Below are 19436 nucleotides of genomic sequence, written 5' to 3' on the forward strand. Positions count from 1 at the left end.
CCAAGGTTTGTGGTCCGACGAGCCATGCAAGACCTTGATTCTGTCTAACACTTAGTTAGATGCTGAATCATAGGACATGTAATTACAATAAGTCAAAGTGCAAACAAATTTGCTTTCATTAATAATAATACCTTCTTAGGTTATTTATATTCCATGGGTGGAGTATAGCTTTTTCATCTAAGTCTTCCAAATAATATGCCCCTATTCCTGTCACTAAAGTGATGCGATATGGTCTTTCCTAATTGGGCCCCAACTTTCCCCAGGCTGGGTTCTAGGCATTACCCAAAACTTTTCTCAACACCAAGTCTCCTAGTGCTAATAGTCGTAGCTTTACATTGGCATCATACCCTTATACGAGTTTTTGGTGGTAGTAGGCTAACTAGATCATTGCCATCTCTCTTCTCTCTTTGATTAAATCTAAACTCTCTCTTAGAAGTTCGTCGTTGTTGCTCAGAGTAAAAGTGCTCATCTTCAGCATTAGGAAGCAAGTTTCTATAGGAATGACAGCTTCAGCCCCATAAGTCATGGAAAAGGGGGTTTTTCCTGTTGATCGACATGGTGTAGTCTGATATGTCCACATGACATGTGGCAGTTCTTCCACCTATCTTCCCTTCACATCATGCAATCTCTTTTTCATTCCATTAACTATGACCTTGTTAACAGCTTCAGCCTGTCCATTTCCCTGGGGGTAGGCTGGAGTGGAATACTTGTTTATAATTCCTAGGTCACAATAGTATCTCCCGAAGACCTTGCTATCAAATTGAAGGCCATTGTTCGAGATGAGGGTATGATGGACCCCAAATCGAGTAACAATGTTCTTCCAAATGAACTTCTTAGCATCCACGTCCCTGATGTTAGCTAGGGGCTCGGTTTCGACCCATTTGGTGAAATAGTCTGTGCCAACCAGAAGGTATCTCTTATTTCCTGCAGCTTTAGGAAAATGGCCTACAATATCTAGGCCCCATTGAGTAAACAGCCATGGACTGGAGATAGGATTGAAGACCCCTCCTGGTTGGTGGATGTTCGAAGCAAACCTTTGGCATTGGTCACATTTCTTGACATATTTCTAGGCTTCCTTCTGCATTCTCGGCCACTAGTATCCTTGAGTGATGGCTCTGTGAGACAAAGATCTTCCTATTGTGTGGCTCCCACAAATTCCTTCATGCAATTTCTTGAGCAGTAATTCTGATACTTCAGGGTGTATGCATAGTAGATACGGCTCAAAATAGGAGCGCTTGTACAACTTGTGATCCTTGGACAACCAGAAACGAGGAGCTTTTCTTCGTATTTTCTCTGCTTCTGATTTCTCCTCGAGTAGCTATCATCCTTAAGGAAACTCACTATAGGATCCATCCAGCTCGGACCCACCCTGACCTGATGGATCTGGACCATGTTCATCTTGATTCCATCTGCTCTGCACAAGTCCTCGACAAGGATGGTTCGAGGTAAACCCTGAGTCGAAGAGGTGGCGAGAGTGGCCAATGAATCTGCGTGCGTGATTCCACTCCTAGAGACATGTGACAGGTCAAAGAATTCAAAATTCGATTGCAAGCACCTGACCTGACTTAGGTACTTCTGCATTCTCACATCTTTGGCCTTTAACTCCCTTTTCACATACCCCACAACTAATCTCGAATCCAAGAATACCTCTATTGCCTTTCCGCCCATTTTCTACACCATGGCCATTCCTTGTAGTAAAGTTTCATATTCGACTTCATTGTTTGTGGCCGAGAACCCTAGTCTCAATGATTTCTCTATGGTAACCCTTTCAGGAGATATTAGGACCAGCCCTACTCTGGTCCCCCTTTGGTTTGCTGTGCCATCAACATGCACTTTCCAGTGTAAGGGACCTTGCACAGAGATTGTGCCAACCAATTTTTCGTCCATGTTCTTCTCCTCTGTTATCATTTCTATCGAGGGTTCGGCAAATTCACCTATCAAATCAGTGAAGACCTAGCCCTTGACAGAGATCTTAGGCATGTATTTGATATCGAAAACTCCTAGAATTGTGCTTCCCATGGCAATTCTTCCTGTGTAATCGGCACTTCGGAGTACAGACTTAAGTGGAAGCTGAGTTAGAACAACAACTATGTGTGCTTGGAAGTAATGAGGGAGCTTTTGCATGGCATGCACTATTGCCAAAATCGCCTTCTCTAGTGGTAAATAGCGCACCTCATTCTCATGTAATGATTTACTCACATAATAGACTGGTCATTGGAAGCCTCCATCAACTTGTATCAACACCAAGCTTACAGCATGGGGGGCCACTGCATTGTAGGCGAACAAAACCTCGTCGGCCTCAAGGCTGGACATGATGGGCGATCAGGATAGATATTTCTTAAGTTGTTGGAAGGCTAAAACACAGTCCTCGGACCACTCAAATCCTTTTCATTTGTTCAGCAGGAGGTAAAATGGTCAGCACTTATCCGCAGAACTGGAAATAAATCGATTCAGGGCTGCGATCATTCCAGTGAGTTTATGAACTTCTTTGGGATTCCAAGGAGCTTGTAGATTATGAATTACTTTGATCTGATCTGGGCTCACCTCAATTCCCCTATGAGTCACCATATAGCCCAAAAATTTGCCAGACCCGACACCAAATGAGCATTTAGAGGCATTGAGACGCAGTTTCTGTTTTCTTAAAATGTCAAAAATAACTCTGAGGTCTCCCATGTGCTCAGATGCTACTTTACTTTTTACCACCATGTCAACTATGTAGACCTCTATACTTTTGCCCAGCTGTGACTCAAACATTTTAGTCATCATCCTTTGGTAGGTAGACCCCGCATTCTTCAAACCAAAGGGCATCACTTTGTAGCGGTAATTTCCAATAAGAGTCACGAATGTTGTTTTCTCTTGATCACCCAAGGCTAGCGGTATTTGATGATAGCTTTGGAAGGCATCTAGGAAGCTCATTTGAGGGTGGCCTATAGTTGCATCTACTAGCTGGTCTATCCAAGACATGGGGAACGGATCTTTTGGACATGTCTTGTTTAAGTCTGTGAAATCTACACAAACTTGCACCTTCCCACTCTTCTTCTTTACAATTACAGTGTTAGCCAACCACTCACGGTAGAACACCTCCTTGATAGCCCCTGCTTGTTTGAGCTTTCTCACCTCGTCCCTAACAGCATCAGCGTGCTCCTTGGATGGGCGCCGAGGTGGTTGTTTTTTAGGAGTGGCTAATGGATTTATATTTAAGTGGTGACATATGAAATTTGGATCAATTCTTAGGGCATCATAAGCGTCCCACGCGAACACATCAACATTTTTTCTGAGGAACGATATCAATCCTTCTTTTTCTGAAGGGGGCAGTTGAGATCCCACCTGAAAAAACCTCTCTGGGTCATTGCCAATGGTCACTTTCTCTACACCCTCGCATTTTGCCTCCTCGGCTGGTGCATTAATAGGCGATGCCAAGTTCTTTGATTGCTATGAGTTTTCTTCAACAAGGGCCGAGGACTCTGCTCTTGGCCGACGTGAGATAGCAACCACCAGGCACTCTCTTGCCATAGCTTGGCAACTTTAAATTTCCAGGACCCGGCCCTTAGAAGGGAACTTCACCTTCTGATGCAGGGTGGAGGCAACTGCTCCTAAGGTGTGAAGCCAAGGTCTGGCCACGATGGCAATGTAAGAAGAGTAAGTGTCCACCACAATGAAGTCAACCTCCACTATCTCAGGGCCAGTTTGCACAGGTAGTCTAATCTGGCCCTTTAGCGTGACAATTTTCCCATTAAAGCACATCAAGGGGGAATTGTAGGGCTTCAAATCTTCTGGTCACAGCTTCAACCCCTTATAGAGATCGAGGTACATGATCTCAGCTCCACTACCGTCATCTACCATTACCCTTTTCACGTCATAGCCCCTAATCCGAAGAGTGATTACTAGCGCATCATCGTGGGGTTGGCTAGTTCCAATTTTGTCTTCCTCGGAGAAACTCAAGACTGGAGCCACTAGAAGGATGTAAAAGGTGCTTCAGTTTCTCTTCTCGGACCAACTGATCCAGGTGGCTCCAAAGGTTCCTACAGTCTTCTGTGGTGTGTCTGTGGTCCTGGTGGTACTGGCAATATAGATTTTGATTGCGTTTCATTAAGTCTCCAACCATCTTGTTAGGCCACTTGAAGAATGACTCATTCTTTATTTTCTCCAAAACCTGATGTATTGGCTCTCTGAATATGGCGTTTGACTATCCACACGTTGACTGTTCTGGATTGCCCCGCGAAATCTCTCCTCGGATAGTCATTACTGTATCAGTCTGACCTGAAATCCCTATTCTTTTGAGGGATAACCTTCTCTTTCCTTTTCCCTTGCAACTGGTCTTCTTCCACTCTTTTGTATTTGTCAATCCGGTCCATAAGCTGACGTACACTACTAACAGGCTTGCCAGTCAAGGATTTCCTCAAGCCATGCTCGGTTGGGAGACCACTTTTGAAAGTGTTGATGGCGACGTCATCAAAGTTTCCGTCCATCTTATTATACATTTCCCAATATCTGTCCGAGTATGCCTTTAGAGTTTCTCCGTTTTGCATGGATAATGACAATAATGAACTTAGAGGCCGTGGAACCTTGCTGTTCGTAATGAAGCGATAGCCAAAAGCTTGGGTGAGCTGCTTGTAGGAATCTATGGAGTACTTTTTCAAGCTGTTAAACCATCTCATCGCTATAGGTCCTAGGCTGGATGGGAAAACCTTGCACATCAAAGCTTCGTTCTTGGAGTGGATAGCCATCCTTTGATTAATCTGATTCACATGCTCCACGGGATCCGTTCGACCATTATAAATGGTGAATGTAGGCTAATGGAAACGTCGAGGTAACCTAGCCTATTCTATCTTGTGTGTGAAGGGTGACTTAGAGATCTGATCCAGAGCCTTGCTTATGGTATCATTACCCAGGCCCCTGCAAGACAGGCCCTTGTGTTTTTGTCTATGATGGTGTTCGTTTTCATAAGAGAAGGTCTCGCTTGGGGGAGTTTTTGATCTTTTCCTATAACTGCTGTCCCCTTTATCATTAGAGGATATGTCGGAATTGGGAGGAGATCGCCTCCACTGTGCATGGCGCAGTCTCTTTTTCAAGTCATTTATCTTCTACTACATGGCTTGATTATTGTTTGATCTCTGGGACACGCGTCTGCCCACTTGAGAGTGGCTTCTGCTCGTCTAGGTGGTATGCACACTTCCTTCTCAATTCCTTTCATTCTCTTGATTTTGTTCATGTTCAAGGCCAAGAAGATTACCCTGCAGCTGGGATCCTATGGGTTCTGCCCGTTGGGGACCTACTTGGCGTGGGTTAACCTGGTGTGGACCTAAGCCTATCATGTCTAATTGTTGCACTCATGAACGCACAAATTCTTTCCCACAAACGGCGCCAATTGTAGGGGCTGAGTTTGAGCACTATTCCTAAGGGATAAGTGAACTCGAACCCAACAGGCCCAATACAATAAATTTATAGAGAAATGGGTTGTAGAATTGGGTTTTGATAAGTGTAACAACAGTTGAAGATAGTTTGGAGAATGATTATGCAAAACAAATATGGACTTGGGTGAGCAATCCAGTCCTTGGCACAGGTCCAGGAGCTTCTAGTTAGCATTTCTTAAGTTACAATATCAATGGTTACAAAGCTAATTCAGATTGCTATAGTGTTTTCTCTGGCAAAATTCCCGATCCTTTTCTCAGAGCCCCTTCCTCCTTATATACTACTTTTCTCCTTCATCTCCACCATACATGTGCATGTTAGATCTATTGTTGTTGATCTTTGTCACATCAACCTTCCTCCCAAGGCTCTTAGGTAGTAGCTATGAGTCTAAAAAGTCACTGCTCAAGTATCACTTCCACATTTAATGCGGCCAGAGTGTTAGTTGTGGAGCATTTAATGTGGAGGATGTGTCTTTTCCTGGAATTGCTCTGCCGCTATGCTCCATAATGCTTGCTTGCTTTACTTATATTCTTCCCTAGGGTACTTTGAAAGACTATTTTTGTCGGTAAGTCTCTTTATATCAGCCTCGACCTTCACTAGCAGATGATAGGATTGTCCTCGGCATGGTTTCCTGGGCAACCATGATTACCATTGCCTTCCTCACATGCGACTATGGGCCTCGTCATGGGCTTCAGGCCCAGTATAAAAAGTAGACGCATATTTATGGGCTTTATGACCCCACAATATATATATATATATATATATTATATACCACTTGCATCTCGAACCCTTGATGTGTTAATCAACAATTTATTTCAACCTACGTAATTGGTAACATAAATAATAAATTTTCGTGCTGCATGACATATTATTTGACGAAACATGCAAAAATAAATAAAGATTATAGATATTGAAAAGTTAAAATCAACTAATCCCAAAACAATGGTTAAATTTATGTTATTATTGTAGACTTGTAGTTCCCTTTCATGCTTGACACCAAAATTAAGAAGATTAAAAAAATTAAATTGACAATATGACACAAAATTAGGCTTCAATTAGAAGCTACATTGGATTTATTTTAAAAATTCAATCGTAGTTCGACTTTAATAATATATATATATATATATATATAATGAGACTACGAGATACGTACATTTAATTGAAAAAAAAATTTGAATTATCAACCTCTGCTCCGACGAGTCTCCGACCTCGCAAAAATAAAAATCTATACGTTAGGTACAAGCTTTAGTCTGCATGCTATTGCTATGTATATATGCTATAGATAATTGCAACTTTCATGCATCAGTAGGTATTATCAGTAAAGCTTTTATGATTAGGATTTATCAGTAAAGCTTTTATGATTAGGACTGTGCTTTAGGCTTTCACCTTCAAATGGGAAGAACGATTTCGTTTGTTCAAATATGCAATCATAAAAGGTGAAAATTGCTACACACTATTACTAGGTAAACTAAGTGATTATGGTTTTAACCAACATATGGCCATTCAAACAAAAAAAAAAAAAAAAAAGGCCGTTTTTTATCAACCTCTGCTCCGACGAGTCTCCGACCTCGCAAAAAATAAAAATCTATACGTTAGGTACAGAGTCATTTGGTAAATATTGCTTTTTTTAAAACTAAATTTGCGTTATAGTTACTGTTAGAAGTTATTTAGGAGAGTGAGGAGAGAGATTGAATTTCGGCAACAGTGTTGCCGAAATTCAAGAAAAAGTAGGAGAGAGAATGAGAAAATTGGAGGAGAGAAAAACTCGAATTACGGCAATTGTATTGCCGTAATTCCTCTGCCCAATCTGCCCGGGTTTGTGCGTGTGAGGAGTGCAATGTGTGAGTGCCTCCAAAAAACAAAAAAATCCCACAATTTCGGCAATACCATTGCCGAAATTGTGGGGAAATTTTTTTTTTTTTTTTTTTTTTGTGGCAATGGTATATTCGGCAATACCATTGCACAATTGTGGGGAAATTTTTTTTTTTTTTTTTTTTAATTTGTGGCAATGGTATTTCGGCAATACCATTGCCACAATTGTGGGGAAATTTTTTTTTTTTTTTATTTGTGGCAATGGTATTTTGGCAATACCATTGCCACAATTGTGGGGAATTATTTATTTTTTATTTATTTTATTTGTGGCAATGGTATTTCAGCAATACCATTGCCACAATTGAAAAAAAAAAAAATTTCCAATTATGGCAATGGAATTGTCGAAATTGTGAATTTCCCAATTGTGGCAATGATATTGCCGAAATACTATTGCCACAATTGAAAAAAAAAAATTCCCGATTGTGGCAATGGTATTGCCGAAATACCATTGCCACAATTGAAAAAAAAAAAAAATTCCCCACAATTGTGGCAATGGCATTGCCGAAATTGTGGGGAAAAAAATTTCCCCCACAATTTTGGCAATGGTATTGCCATAATTGAAAAAAAAAAATTCCCAATTGTGGCAATGGTATTGCCGAAATACCATTGCCACAATTGAAAAAAAAAAAAATTCCCACAATTGTGGCAATGGTATTGCCGAAATTGTTTTTTCCCCACAATTTCGGTTATGGTATTGCCACAATTGAAAAAAAAAAAAATTTCACAATTGTGGCAATGGTATTGCCGAAATTGTTTTTTCTCCACAATTTCGGTAATGGTATTGCCACAATTGAAAAAAAAAATTTCCCCACAATTGCATAAATAAATAAATAAATTCCCACAATTGTGGCAATGGTATTTGCCGAAATACCATTGCCACAAATAAAAAAATAAAAAAAAAATTTCCCACAATTGTGGCAATGGTATTGCGGAAATACCATTGCCACAAATAAAAATAAAAATAAAAATAAATTTCCCCACAATTTCGGCAATGGTATTGCCGAAATTGTGGGATTTTTTTTTGGGGGGCACTCACACATTGAACTTCTCACACGCACAAACCCGGACAAATTGGGCAGAGGAATTACGGCAATACCATTGCCGTAATTCAAGTTTTTCTCTCTCCGCCAATATTCTCATTCTCTCTCATACTTTTTCTTGAATTTCGGCAACACCGTTGCCGAAATTCAATCTCTCTCCTCACTTTCCTAAATAACTTCTAACAGTAACTATAACGCAAATTAGTTTAAAAAAAAAAGCAATATTTACCCAAATGACTCTTAGGTACAAGCTTTACTCTGCATGCTATTGCTATGTATATATGCTATAGATAATTGCAACTTTCATGCATCAGTAGGTATTATCAGTAAAGCTTTTATGATTAGGATTTATCAGTAAAGCTTTTATGATTAGGATTGTGCTTTAGGCTTTCACCTTCAAATGGGAAGAACGATTTCGTTTGTTCAAACATGCAATCATAAAAGGTGAAAATTGCTACACACTATTACTAGGTAAACTAAGTGATTATGGTTTTAACCAACATATGGCCATTCAAACAAAAACAAAAACAAAAACAAAACAAAACAAAAAAAGGCCTTTTTTTTCCTTGTTTCTTAGGCCAGTAATATTTGTGGTCCATAATAAATAAATAAGCCAAAATTATTATATTTTTAAAAAAATTAAAATAAAATAAAATAAAAAAGATTTTTTGTTGGTCTGAGCTGGGGCGGTTGGAGATTTTGACCGCTACCATATATCAGAGGCCTTGTCTAGAATCTTGAATGTAGTTAATCATATTTTTGGTGGACCGGTCCTGCTCGGTCTTTAATCCTTGCCTCTAAATCTAAATAATTTGATAGGCCAACTTAGAAAACTAATAATGCTGAAAATGATCATTAGGCACAATATACAGTTTTACGATATGACGTGGCACCTTCCGATGTTTTCCTTTACTATAAGGTGGGCTTTTTTTTTTTTTTTTTCATTTTTTTTTTCAGCCGAAAAGGTGATGAATATAATTTTTATTTATTTATTTTGTGTTTCATTTTATACCCCATCCATCACAACTTTTTATTTGTATAATAATTTCCTTTTGATTATAATAATTTCATAAGGAAAAAAATAATGTGGTAAGTTGTGATTAATGAACATTATAATGCACAGAAAATCAGTAAGCTGAACACTCCGGGCTTCAATGGGCTTGTGGTTACTTAAAATCTCCAGAAAAGAAAGAAACACAAGATCAAAGGTGACCGAGGTGAAACGGCCAAGAACCCTCAAATGATTAAGTTAGTTTTCTCTCTAAACTCAAGAATTCCAACTTTTGGAGTGATGAAAACTTACCTTAATTTGATATGACTGAGTCCTTTTATAGTGAGTTTTGGGGTGTTTACTTGTTTAGTAACTTCATCAACGTGATGGAAGTTAGAAGATTCAGACTTAACTTCCACAACTGCTATCAGAAGTTAAGAACTTAGTGGAAAGTTAAGCGATGAATAAGGATTTTGTTCCTACTTTAGAATAGCAGAACATGGTCCGAATTATAAGCTTTTGAAAATAAATTACCTTGAGAATTTCTAAGTGTTGGGAGGTGTCTAGAGCTTCTATGCTGGACGACCTTTTTGTATTGGGCAACTTTTTTGGACTTGGACGACACTATGGACGAACTGGAGATAATCAATTTTTGGTTCACCATCAAACATAAAATAGAACATAAAAAATGATACAAGATTTCTATTAGTAAGGGGTCTGCTATATCTTAATTATTTTTGGAGCAATGCTACATACACAAAAAATTTAGCAACATTTTATACAACAGTTGAGTTGACAAGGTTATACTGTTTCTCATTTGGGCTCACCGCTAATATCATTTTTTACCTATCACTAACAATTTGACATATCATGAAGTGCCAAATTTTTTGTATATATATATATATATTATCACTCTAGAAGGTAATGGAATTATATATGAAAATATATTAATGTTGTTCACTATCAGGCTTTGAAATTTTATGCTTAAGATAGCTAAGCCCCGTTCATAGTGGCTTTCCCATTGAGTGAGTAGAAAAACAAGCGTGGAAATATCATATCACTCCCAATACACACACACAGAGAATTAAAGGAGTTTTTAACATATAATGACGCTATAGTGATGTTAAAGGCTAAAGCACGCAATATATGGTCTTATCTTAGAAATAAAGTATAATTTGAGTGAATATTATGCCACAAATCTGCACTAACTGTGATGATTTTGATTAAAAAGAATATAGAGGGAGAGAAAAAAGAAAATGGTAAAATGAAACTATCATTGGTTCTAATGTCTAACCAGGAGAGCGACTGGATCACGATACTCATAAGGTCAGGCATCACTTTTCTGCTCTGGCGAAAGATGACATAAACGACTAATTGGAGCTTCGGAAGTGATCAGCATGGGTGACATTCAAAAAAAGTTGGTAGCTACCTCAATTTTTATCGTACAGGAACCGAAATTTGTTTTTATTATGACTTTTCTGTAAATAAATCTAAGAACGAAATGATTATTCTGAATGGCTCAAATATTTATTGGACTTGAGTTTATTCTACAGAAAAGAAACACACCCCTGGATAATACTAAGAAGGGAATATTGGTATTTAACTTGCTTCTTTTTTTTCTTTTTTTTTTTTAATGAATATATTTAACTTGTTTTTGCTGTAGAGGTGTTGAATGTTCCATATTATTCATACCCAAACCAAAAATAAGACCTAATCACTGCCATATGATATGATTAACATATCATGCTTTTTGTATACATCAATGTCACTAAAAATGCATATCATCACTAATCTAACATGTTTAAGATTTGAACCTCCCTCCATCTATTTGATATGTTAAAGATTTTTAGAAGAAGAGGTAAAAAAGCCATACATTATTTTGATATCTCAACGAAAAGTATTTAAGCATGTTTTTAGCATGCTCAAATCTGGGCAACCATATGTTTACTTTACTATTACAATTTTTTTTTTTTTTTTAATGGAAGGCAACCATGTGTTTAGCATATTCGTTGTGTTAATTTCCTGCATAATGAATTGCAATTGAATAATATTAGAAGGAATTTATAACAATCTTATGGTGGGGAATAGTAGCTAAGCTCCCAACAAACCAGAATTAATAGTATTAATAAGTTATAAAGCTGGATGTATTATTTATTCCTCATCCGGAAAATAAGCATGGTCTAAGTGGCAGAATTACATTTTTTATCTAAGAGGCATGGTCTAAGCTGAATTACATTATGGTGGGGAATAGTAGCTAAGCTCTTGGATGTATTATTTATCTATGTGCAATTACATTTTTCTCTTCTTTTTTTTTTCTTTTTTTTTTTTTGATACGATAGATACAACTACTTAATTAGTTGAGCTATATAATTCAATTTAAACCTACATTCTAAGCTTTCAGAATTAATTTCTTTAATGTTTTTCCACGGAAGTCACTATCTTATTTTTCTCAAGTTTGAGGTAGTTATTCTAATAAAAAAAATTATGTAGGTATTAATTCTTACAATTTAGTATCGTTGGGATTAATTCCAAAGAATAAGTGTATCAAAAAATTTACCTGTACATCGCTCTATCCAAAAGAAAAAAAAAATTGTATATATCATCTGCATTTTAAATACATTCATTTTATGATTTTAATTATAAGTTACTATATAAATCTAAAAATGATCTAATATCGCATTAGTTTAAATAACATAACAATGAAAACATTATAGTATTATACACCGGTATTTCACTTGAAATAGACGTGTATATGTGCCTAAACATGTAGACTCGAGAAGACAATTTATAAAATAAAATAAAATAAAATAAAAAACCTCTACAAGATTCCAAGCCCAGTCGGTGGTGTGAAAATCCCCGCTCTTCGTTTACTAAATGGTCCTATTTTTTACCTTAATTTATTTGAATTGATTACATCCTTCGTTCTAAAATATATCAATCTAAACAACAAATATAAAACTACTAAACTTTTTTTTTTCTTTTGATAACAAAAAACCTCTACAAGACTCCAAGCCCAGTCGGTGGTGTGAAAATCCCCGCTCTTCGTTTACTAAATGGTCCTATTTTTTTACCTTAATTTATTTGAATTGATTACATCCTTCGTTCTAAAATATATCAATCAAAAACAAATATAAAACGACTAAACTTTTTTTTCTTTTGATAATAAAAAACCTCTACAAGACTCCAAGCCCAGTCGGTGGTGTGAAAAATCCCCGCTCTTCGTTTACTACATGGTCCTATTTTTTACCTTAATTTATTTGAATTGATTACATCCTTCGTTCTAAAATATATCAATCAAAACAACAAATATAAAACTACTAAACCTTTTTTTTCTTTTGATACGAAAACTACTAAACTAATACTCTCACGAAATCTCTAAAAACTAATAGCGTGACCAAATCATTCAAAAGTGGTACCCCCACACCCCACCCACCCCCCCCCCCCCCCCCAAACGAACTACTATATAAGACCCATAATATCTTCTCCAACTTAGCAACATTTAGAGTTGCATTCTTATTCCCCTCAAACAAAAAAAAAAAATGGATTCTCTTCTACAAGCCTTACAACCTTTGCCTATGACACTTTTATTCACCATTCCTTTACTATTCTTATTGGGTCTAGTATTTCGAACTCGTCGAAGGTTGCCATATCCGCCAGGACCTAAAGGGTTACCAATTATCGGTAACATGTCTTTGATGGATCAATTAACTCATCGAGGACTAGCCAAATTGGCTAAGCAATTTGGTGGTATTCTTCACCTCCGTATTGGGTACTTGCACATGGTAGCTGTGTCGAGCCCTGATGTGGCTCGACAGGTCCTTCAAGTTCAAGACAACATCTTTTCAAATCGACCAGCCACCATAGCCATCAGCTACCTTACTTATGATCGAGCTGACATGGCTTTTGCTCACTACGGACCCTTCTGGCGCCAGATGCGTAAGCTTTGTGTCATGAAACTGTTCAGTCGCAAAAGGGCTGAGTCATGGGAGTCTGTTCGAGACGAGGTGGACTCGACCGTGAGAGACGTGGCGGCCAACACTGGTAAAGCTGTGAACATAGGCGAGATTGTGTTTTCACTGACGAGGAATATCATATACAGGGCCGCGTTTGGGTCGCTGTCACACGATGGACAAGACGAGTTCATTGCGATATTGCAAGAGTTCTCTAAGTTGTTTGGAGCTTTCAATATTGCTGATTTTATTCCTTGGCTTGGCTGGGCTGATCCCCAAGGACTCAACACCAGGCTCGAAAAGGCTCGTCGGTCACTCGACGGATTCATCGACCACATCATCGATGATCACATAAACAAGAAGAAGAACCATGAAGTCGTTGAAGGTGACACTGATATGGTGGATGATTTACTAGCTTTTTACAGCGAGGAAGCTAAAGTTAATGAGTCCGATGACTCCATTAAACTCACTAGAGATAACATCAAAGCCATCATCATGGTAAGAAAAATTACTCACAACAAGCTTCGTTAGCTTAGAAAATCCAACTTTTAAGAATTATCGTACAATTAGTTATAAAGGTATAATTTTTTTAAATTACTCCTTATAATTTAAACTCTAGTTAAAAGAAGGTTATTAATTGGAGTAAAACATTTTGCGACATCCCCAAATTAATGGAATAAAAGAACCAAAAATAAATTGGGAATAAAAGAATATTATTTTGATCAAAATACTTAGAAATACATAATTTTTTTTGTTGACTACTTTTTTAAAGAATAAAGTTTAGTTAAAAATTGGTTGTAACTTAATACTACAACCTTATTTAATATATTTTTATTGGAAGTGAATTTTAACAAATCCACTATTGAATTACATTTTTTTTCTTATATTCTCCATACTTACAAAATTTCTAAAAACCTAAAGAGCAATAGTTATGTCATCAATAAATTATTTAAATTACAAGTTTTTATAGTTTAGAATTATGCATAAAATATAATTTTATACATCATATAGTAAATAATATCTAATTGTCATAAAATTTGACATATGTATTAAGAGTATAAAGAATATGCAATCCAACAGTTAGATTTTCGAAATATATAGTAATGTTAATAATGTTAAGTAAGGTCGTAGTTTTAGGTTATAACCAATTTTGTAACTAAATTTTGTCATTTTTATAATCATTAAGACAATATATTTGAATTTGAGCATAATAAAAGTAATGTTAATGATTAGCTTATATAACTTTTTTTTAAGAAAGAATCAGCCTATATAACTTGTTAACGAGACATATTTACTTTTATAAAAAATTTATATTCCGAATTTACTTATTGTTTCATATTTGGAGTGCAAAAAGCAACGTGGTAAAATACGTTTTCTATACGCATACCCCTTTACGCTTTTAATAAAATAATAACATGGAATGGCATAATTATGATCTCACATAGTCGTAAGCATGAGGACATGTTAAGTAGTCAAAAAAAATGAAGTTGATATAATGATTTTTTTTTTGAAACTGAACTTATTGATATAATGATTATGAAATAGGATACGAGTAAGATTGATATGTTTTTAAAAATTAAATAGTATATAGCACTTCTACGAAATTTTAGAAAGGGACAAATGGTTCAAAGATGAAATAAGTCCAAATTTGATGTTCTTTCTCTTTGTATGCACACTTTTATTCGTGCAAGTACAAAATCTTATGCTTAATTATAAAAATAGTCATACACGTATAATCATGCCAAACAAGTTAACCATCATCGTCTCAACTTACTAAGACTTATCCGTAACAACAACCTGCAAATCAATCAATTTGCTATTATAATATCTTAAATCAAAAGACCACTGCTGACAAGTTCACACTTAACGCGAGTAAAAATATAATTTTCAACATCAACAATAGATGAAGCAAGTTATATTAATAACATTGTATGTATTGGTTTGTAGGACGTGATGTTTGGTGGGACGGAGACGGTAGCGTCGGCAATAGAGTGGGCCATGGCTGAGCTGATGAAAAGCCCAGAGGATCTAAAGAAGGTCCAAGAAGAACTAGCAGACGTGGTGGGTTTGGATAGAAGAGTGGAAGAAAGTGACTTCGACAAGCTGAAGTACCTTAAATGTTGTCTCAAAGAAACACTGCGTCTCCACCCACCAATTCCACTGCTCCTCCACGAGACCGCCGAGGATGCTGAGGTGGCAGGTTACTACATTCCAGCAAAGTCACGCGTGATGATCAACGCGTGGGCTATTGGCAGAGACAGTAACTCATGGGAAGACGCTGAAACTTTCAAGCCCTCAAGGTTTTTACAAGAAGGTGTGCCTGATTACAAAGGGAGCAACTTCGAGTTTATTCCATTCGGGTCTGGTCGGAGGTCATGCCCGGGTATGCAACTCGGACTCTACGCGCTTGACTTGTGTGTGGCTCACCTTATTCACTGCTTCACGTGGGAATTGCCTGATGGGATGAAACCGAGTGAGATGGACATGAATGACGTGTTTGGACTCACTGCACCTAGAGCGATTCGACTCGTCGCGGTACCCGCTAAACGCGTGGTGTGTCCGCTTTGAGAAAAAACAAAAGAGAAACAAGGGAGTTGAGAAAAAACAACAACCGAGTGGATGCGGGTTTGAAGTCTTTGGAGATTATATTCATAATAATAGGGAAAATTTAAAGAACGATCACAGCTGAATTGCATGGTTTTTATTTCTTTTCCAAATCTTTCTTTGTTTTTATCATATTTGGGAAGAACCAAGAAAAATAACTGAGAAGAGATGAAATTGAGAGGCCTTCAATTCGTCTACTCTGTAGATAAGACTCTCTCTTTCATTTGGTTCATGTGGAAATTTGTCTTGTATTTTTATCTTTCTTGTCTTTTTTTTCTTTTTGTCTTTCTTTCACTGTATATTTTTCTTTAACACTCAAATAAAGATAATCAAAAGAAACTTTTATGTGCATGGAATGATGAAAAGTTGAAAACAGAAACGTATATCTGCGTCTTTGGTTTCTTCTTCTTCTTTCTTTTAACATTATAAATTGAGTTTTTCTTTTCTTTTCTTTTCTTTTCTTTTTTCCATACTAGATTTTTTTTTTTTTTTTTTTTTTTTTTTTTTATTTAAAAATATATNTTGGTTTTAGGTAATAATAGGCACATTTTGTATGTATGTTTAAATAACAATTTTTTTTTTAATATATATAAGTAAAAAAGTATGTGAAAATACGTATAATTTATTTATATATATATAACTGAAGCCTCTAAAATTCTCACAATTTTTTACGTCAGCACAAATAAAAAATAAAAAATAAAAACGTAATAAACCAACAAACATAATAAACCCAACACTAAAAAAAAAAAACAAAAAAACGTAATAAACCTGATACTCAGAGCCAAGTCTTAAAAATCGATACTTCTTAAAAACAGAAAATCTCTCCTCTTCTCACACGCTAACATCACCTTATCCTAAACCTAAAACTCACCATTTCCTTCCCCCAAAATCAAAACCCAAAACTCAAATTCTTCCACAACCGCCGCCGCCACCACGAATTGCCGCCGCCACGGATCACCGCCACTGCATCTTTTGGTTTTCCTCTATGTATTGTGCAACTCATTCCCTACCTGTTATTATTTTCAATTGAAAATCAAACTCCATACCCAATGCCTAGGTACGCTTGCTTTCCTCTTTCTCTTTTCTCTGAATTAAAATTTTTCAATTGAAACCAAACAAAGGAAAAGCAGCCTACTAAATAATGAAAACAAAGGAAATATTTCTCTCTCTCTCTTTTTTTTTTTTTTTTTTTCTTTTTTTTTTTTTTAAATTTGGAAATATGATTTAGGTTTTGGTATTGTGGTCTGATTGGTTTTGATTTAAGAAGAACAAATGCTTGACATTGATTTGTAAAGCCTTTGCTTTTTTTAACTAGGGTTATTTTAGGCAGGGTACCGATGGTTGTTTTTCTTTGATTTTTTAAATTCCTCAGTTTAAATTATTAAACAAATTTACCATCTTTGGCTCATATATTTGTTTCATGTTGAACTTTGGTTCTTTGCAGTTCCATTTTCAGTTGCTTATTTTGGATTCTAATATATTAATTATTATGTTGGTTGCTGTATTAAGTTGGTCTGATTTTTGATAATAAACCACATTGACAGTGGTAGTTACATGTGTTTTATGCAATTTAGCTTCTTGAAAGTATGTTTTTGGAGTTGCAATTTCAACGGAATTATTAATTTTTTGTTCCAATTTTGTGTTAAGCCCTTTTGTTATGTTATAGTTTTCAGCTTTTTTTTTTCTTTTTTTTGTAATGAATATGTGTTGTGTAGAGAGAGTTGGAGAGAGATCTATGGGAGGCCCTTCACTCTGTCAAACCAATCCCCTCTAATATTGATGAAGAGATTACTGTATTAATTGTTAATCTGACACAACCAGATGAAGCATGGAGTCGAATATTATGTATATGAGATTGTTCTGGTATTGGACAAAATATTTTTTTCTTCTCTTTTAGTTTTATGCTCTTGCACAGATTGTTTGTTCTCTCTTCCATTATTATTATTATTTTTATCTGAATGCAACCAAATGACCTATCTTTAGAACTTTGGCATATTTTTTATATATGTTTTATCTAATTATTAGGTGTCTATGTTGGGAGGAACTAGAGCATGACTATGAGAAGAAGAATGAAAAGCCACTTCAATCTGCATATTTTATAATTTTAATGAGAACCAAAACAGTCACAATGAATCTAAGAGGAGATATGCAAAACTTGAAATCTTTGACTTTCAATTCTTTTATTCGTTTGTATATTATATGACTAAACATGTACAAAACATTGATTTTGTTATCATGCCATTGTTCATAATTGTTGGTGCATTCTAAGAAATCACAATGTGTGTCACTATTAAACTCTTTTCTCTGTAAAAAAAGGGGTATTTGGTATCAAATGCTGACTAGTAAAAATAAGATGAATGGGTGTGTTTTGTTTGATTAAATGATGGAGATTGCTGACAAGTTGTTTCTTATGATTTAGTGTTTATTTGTGTCTTACACATTACAATTAGGTTTTGGATTTTGATATTTTTCTTGGTTTTAATAGTTGAAGGATGGGAGAGAGGAAGGTGCTAAGCAAATACTACTCACCTATCTTCAACCCAAAGGCTTGAGGGGTCAAGAACACATGATGCTTCCCATAAGTAGATGTTATTGGTGACAATTATTTTGGTATTCGAAGGTTTTGATTCTACTACAAATGTACAGATGCTTTACTGAGCTTACCATCAAGACTAACACACAAAATTTCAACTACATTGTTGAGTCTGGTGCTACTAGAAATTTTGAACTTGTGTGAAGAGGATGAGGTAAAATAAAGTAAATACAAATAAAATTCTTGCAATCTTTTGTACATATAACATGGATTTTGACTAAATATTTTGATTATTCTTTTAATTCATTAGGCAGCAGAGACAATAACCATAAAAGAGAAGTTGGAGAGATGGAAGATGCAATGAAATCTTTTGAGAACAAAAACCTTAGATTTGAAAAGAAAAATGGACATCATTACTACATTGGATGGGATGAAATCTATGAAGATATTATTTGCTTTACCAATTCTATTTTTATTTATTAGGGTAGGCTATCATCTCATAGTGCCACAAATGGAATCTTTAAGTCTTAAATAGACTGTGTAAATTTTAAGATACATGATGATAGATCAAAGTAAAAGGCCGTGAAGGTTCTCTCTGGCCTTTCACGTATAAGTTTTTATTTTTGGGATGCTCTTCAAAGCATATACTTGGTTATGTGAAGGCAATGTTACTTTTAAATTTTCCTTCAAATTCACTCACTTTCTTACAGTAATTTTTATTTTCTTTAGTTTATAATATCTGGGTCTTTACTTTTTGTTCAACTTTTATGGGTGCAGTTCTTTTTCTTGTATTTCATGGACTTAATTAGCAGACAAGGTACCCCTACATGGTACTACTCTTTCTTATCAATTTTCAGCTTCAATCTTCTTGGGTTTAATCCTTATTCAAATATGTTAAAACTTTTAAGGTTTTTGTTTTAATTGGTGGTAGTTGAGACTTGAGTGAGGATCTTGCAAAATATGCAAAAGTATTAGAAGTAGGGGCTAATGGATTGGGCTATGAGCTGCTAAAAGACTTGGCTCTGTTAGGTTTC

At 36.0% G+C, this 19436-nt stretch overlaps 2 protein-coding genes and 1 long non-coding RNA gene across 4 annotated transcripts; 2 read left to right on the top strand and 1 right to left on the bottom strand.

Moving 5' to 3' along the window:
* Positions 1-4250: 4250 nt before the first annotated feature.
* On the bottom strand, positions 4251-4727 carry LOC136062385 (uncharacterized). The gene has a single exon (XM_065761374.1). The coding sequence runs from the start codon at positions 4725-4727 to the stop codon at positions 4251-4253; it is 477 nt and encodes a 158-aa protein (XP_065617446.1).
* An 8066-nt stretch (positions 4728-12793) lies between these two features.
* On the top strand, positions 12794-16220 carry LOC112033590 (cytochrome P450 84A1). The gene is made up of 2 exons (XM_024066370.2): positions 12794-13763; positions 15213-16220. Exons 1-2 carry the CDS (start codon positions 12855-12857, stop codon positions 15831-15833), a joined length of 1530 nt encoding a protein of 509 aa, XP_023922138.2. The 5' UTR covers positions 12794-12854; the 3' UTR covers positions 15834-16220.
* Positions 16221-16395: 175 nt separating this feature from the next.
* On the top strand, positions 16396-19139 carry LOC136062391 (uncharacterized). Of its 2 annotated transcripts, none has more exons than XR_010624151.1 (3): positions 16396-16926; positions 18355-18616; positions 18713-19139. It is a non-coding gene; the product is annotated as an uncharacterized LOC136062391 (long non-coding RNA). The 2 variants fall into 2 exon arrangements; XR_010624152.1 differs by lacking the exon at positions 16396-16926 and adding an exon at positions 17202-17732.
* Positions 19140-19436: the final 297 nt, after the last annotated feature.

This window comes from Quercus suber, unplaced genomic scaffold, assembly GCF_002906115.3.
Source record: "Quercus suber isolate HL8 unplaced genomic scaffold, Cork oak 2.0 scaffold_409, whole genome shotgun sequence".
Lineage (NCBI taxonomy): Eukaryota > Viridiplantae > Streptophyta > Magnoliopsida > Fagales > Fagaceae > Quercus > Quercus suber.

What these genes read in the sequence shown, in the direction of transcription:
- LOC136062385 (XM_065761374.1), bottom strand. Translation starts at nt 4,727, where the DNA reads ATGGCTATCCACTCCAAGAACGAAGCTTTGATGTGCAAGGTTTTCCCA.
- LOC112033590 (XM_024066370.2), top strand. Translation starts at nt 12,855, where the DNA reads ATGGATTCTCTTCTACAAGCCTTACAACCTTTGCCTATGACACTTTTA. An exon ending in ACATCAAAGCCATCATCATG is followed by an intron (nt 13,764 to 15,212) that starts GTAAGAAAAATT and finishes ATTGGTTTGTAG; the next exon opens with GACGTGATGTTTGGTGGGAC.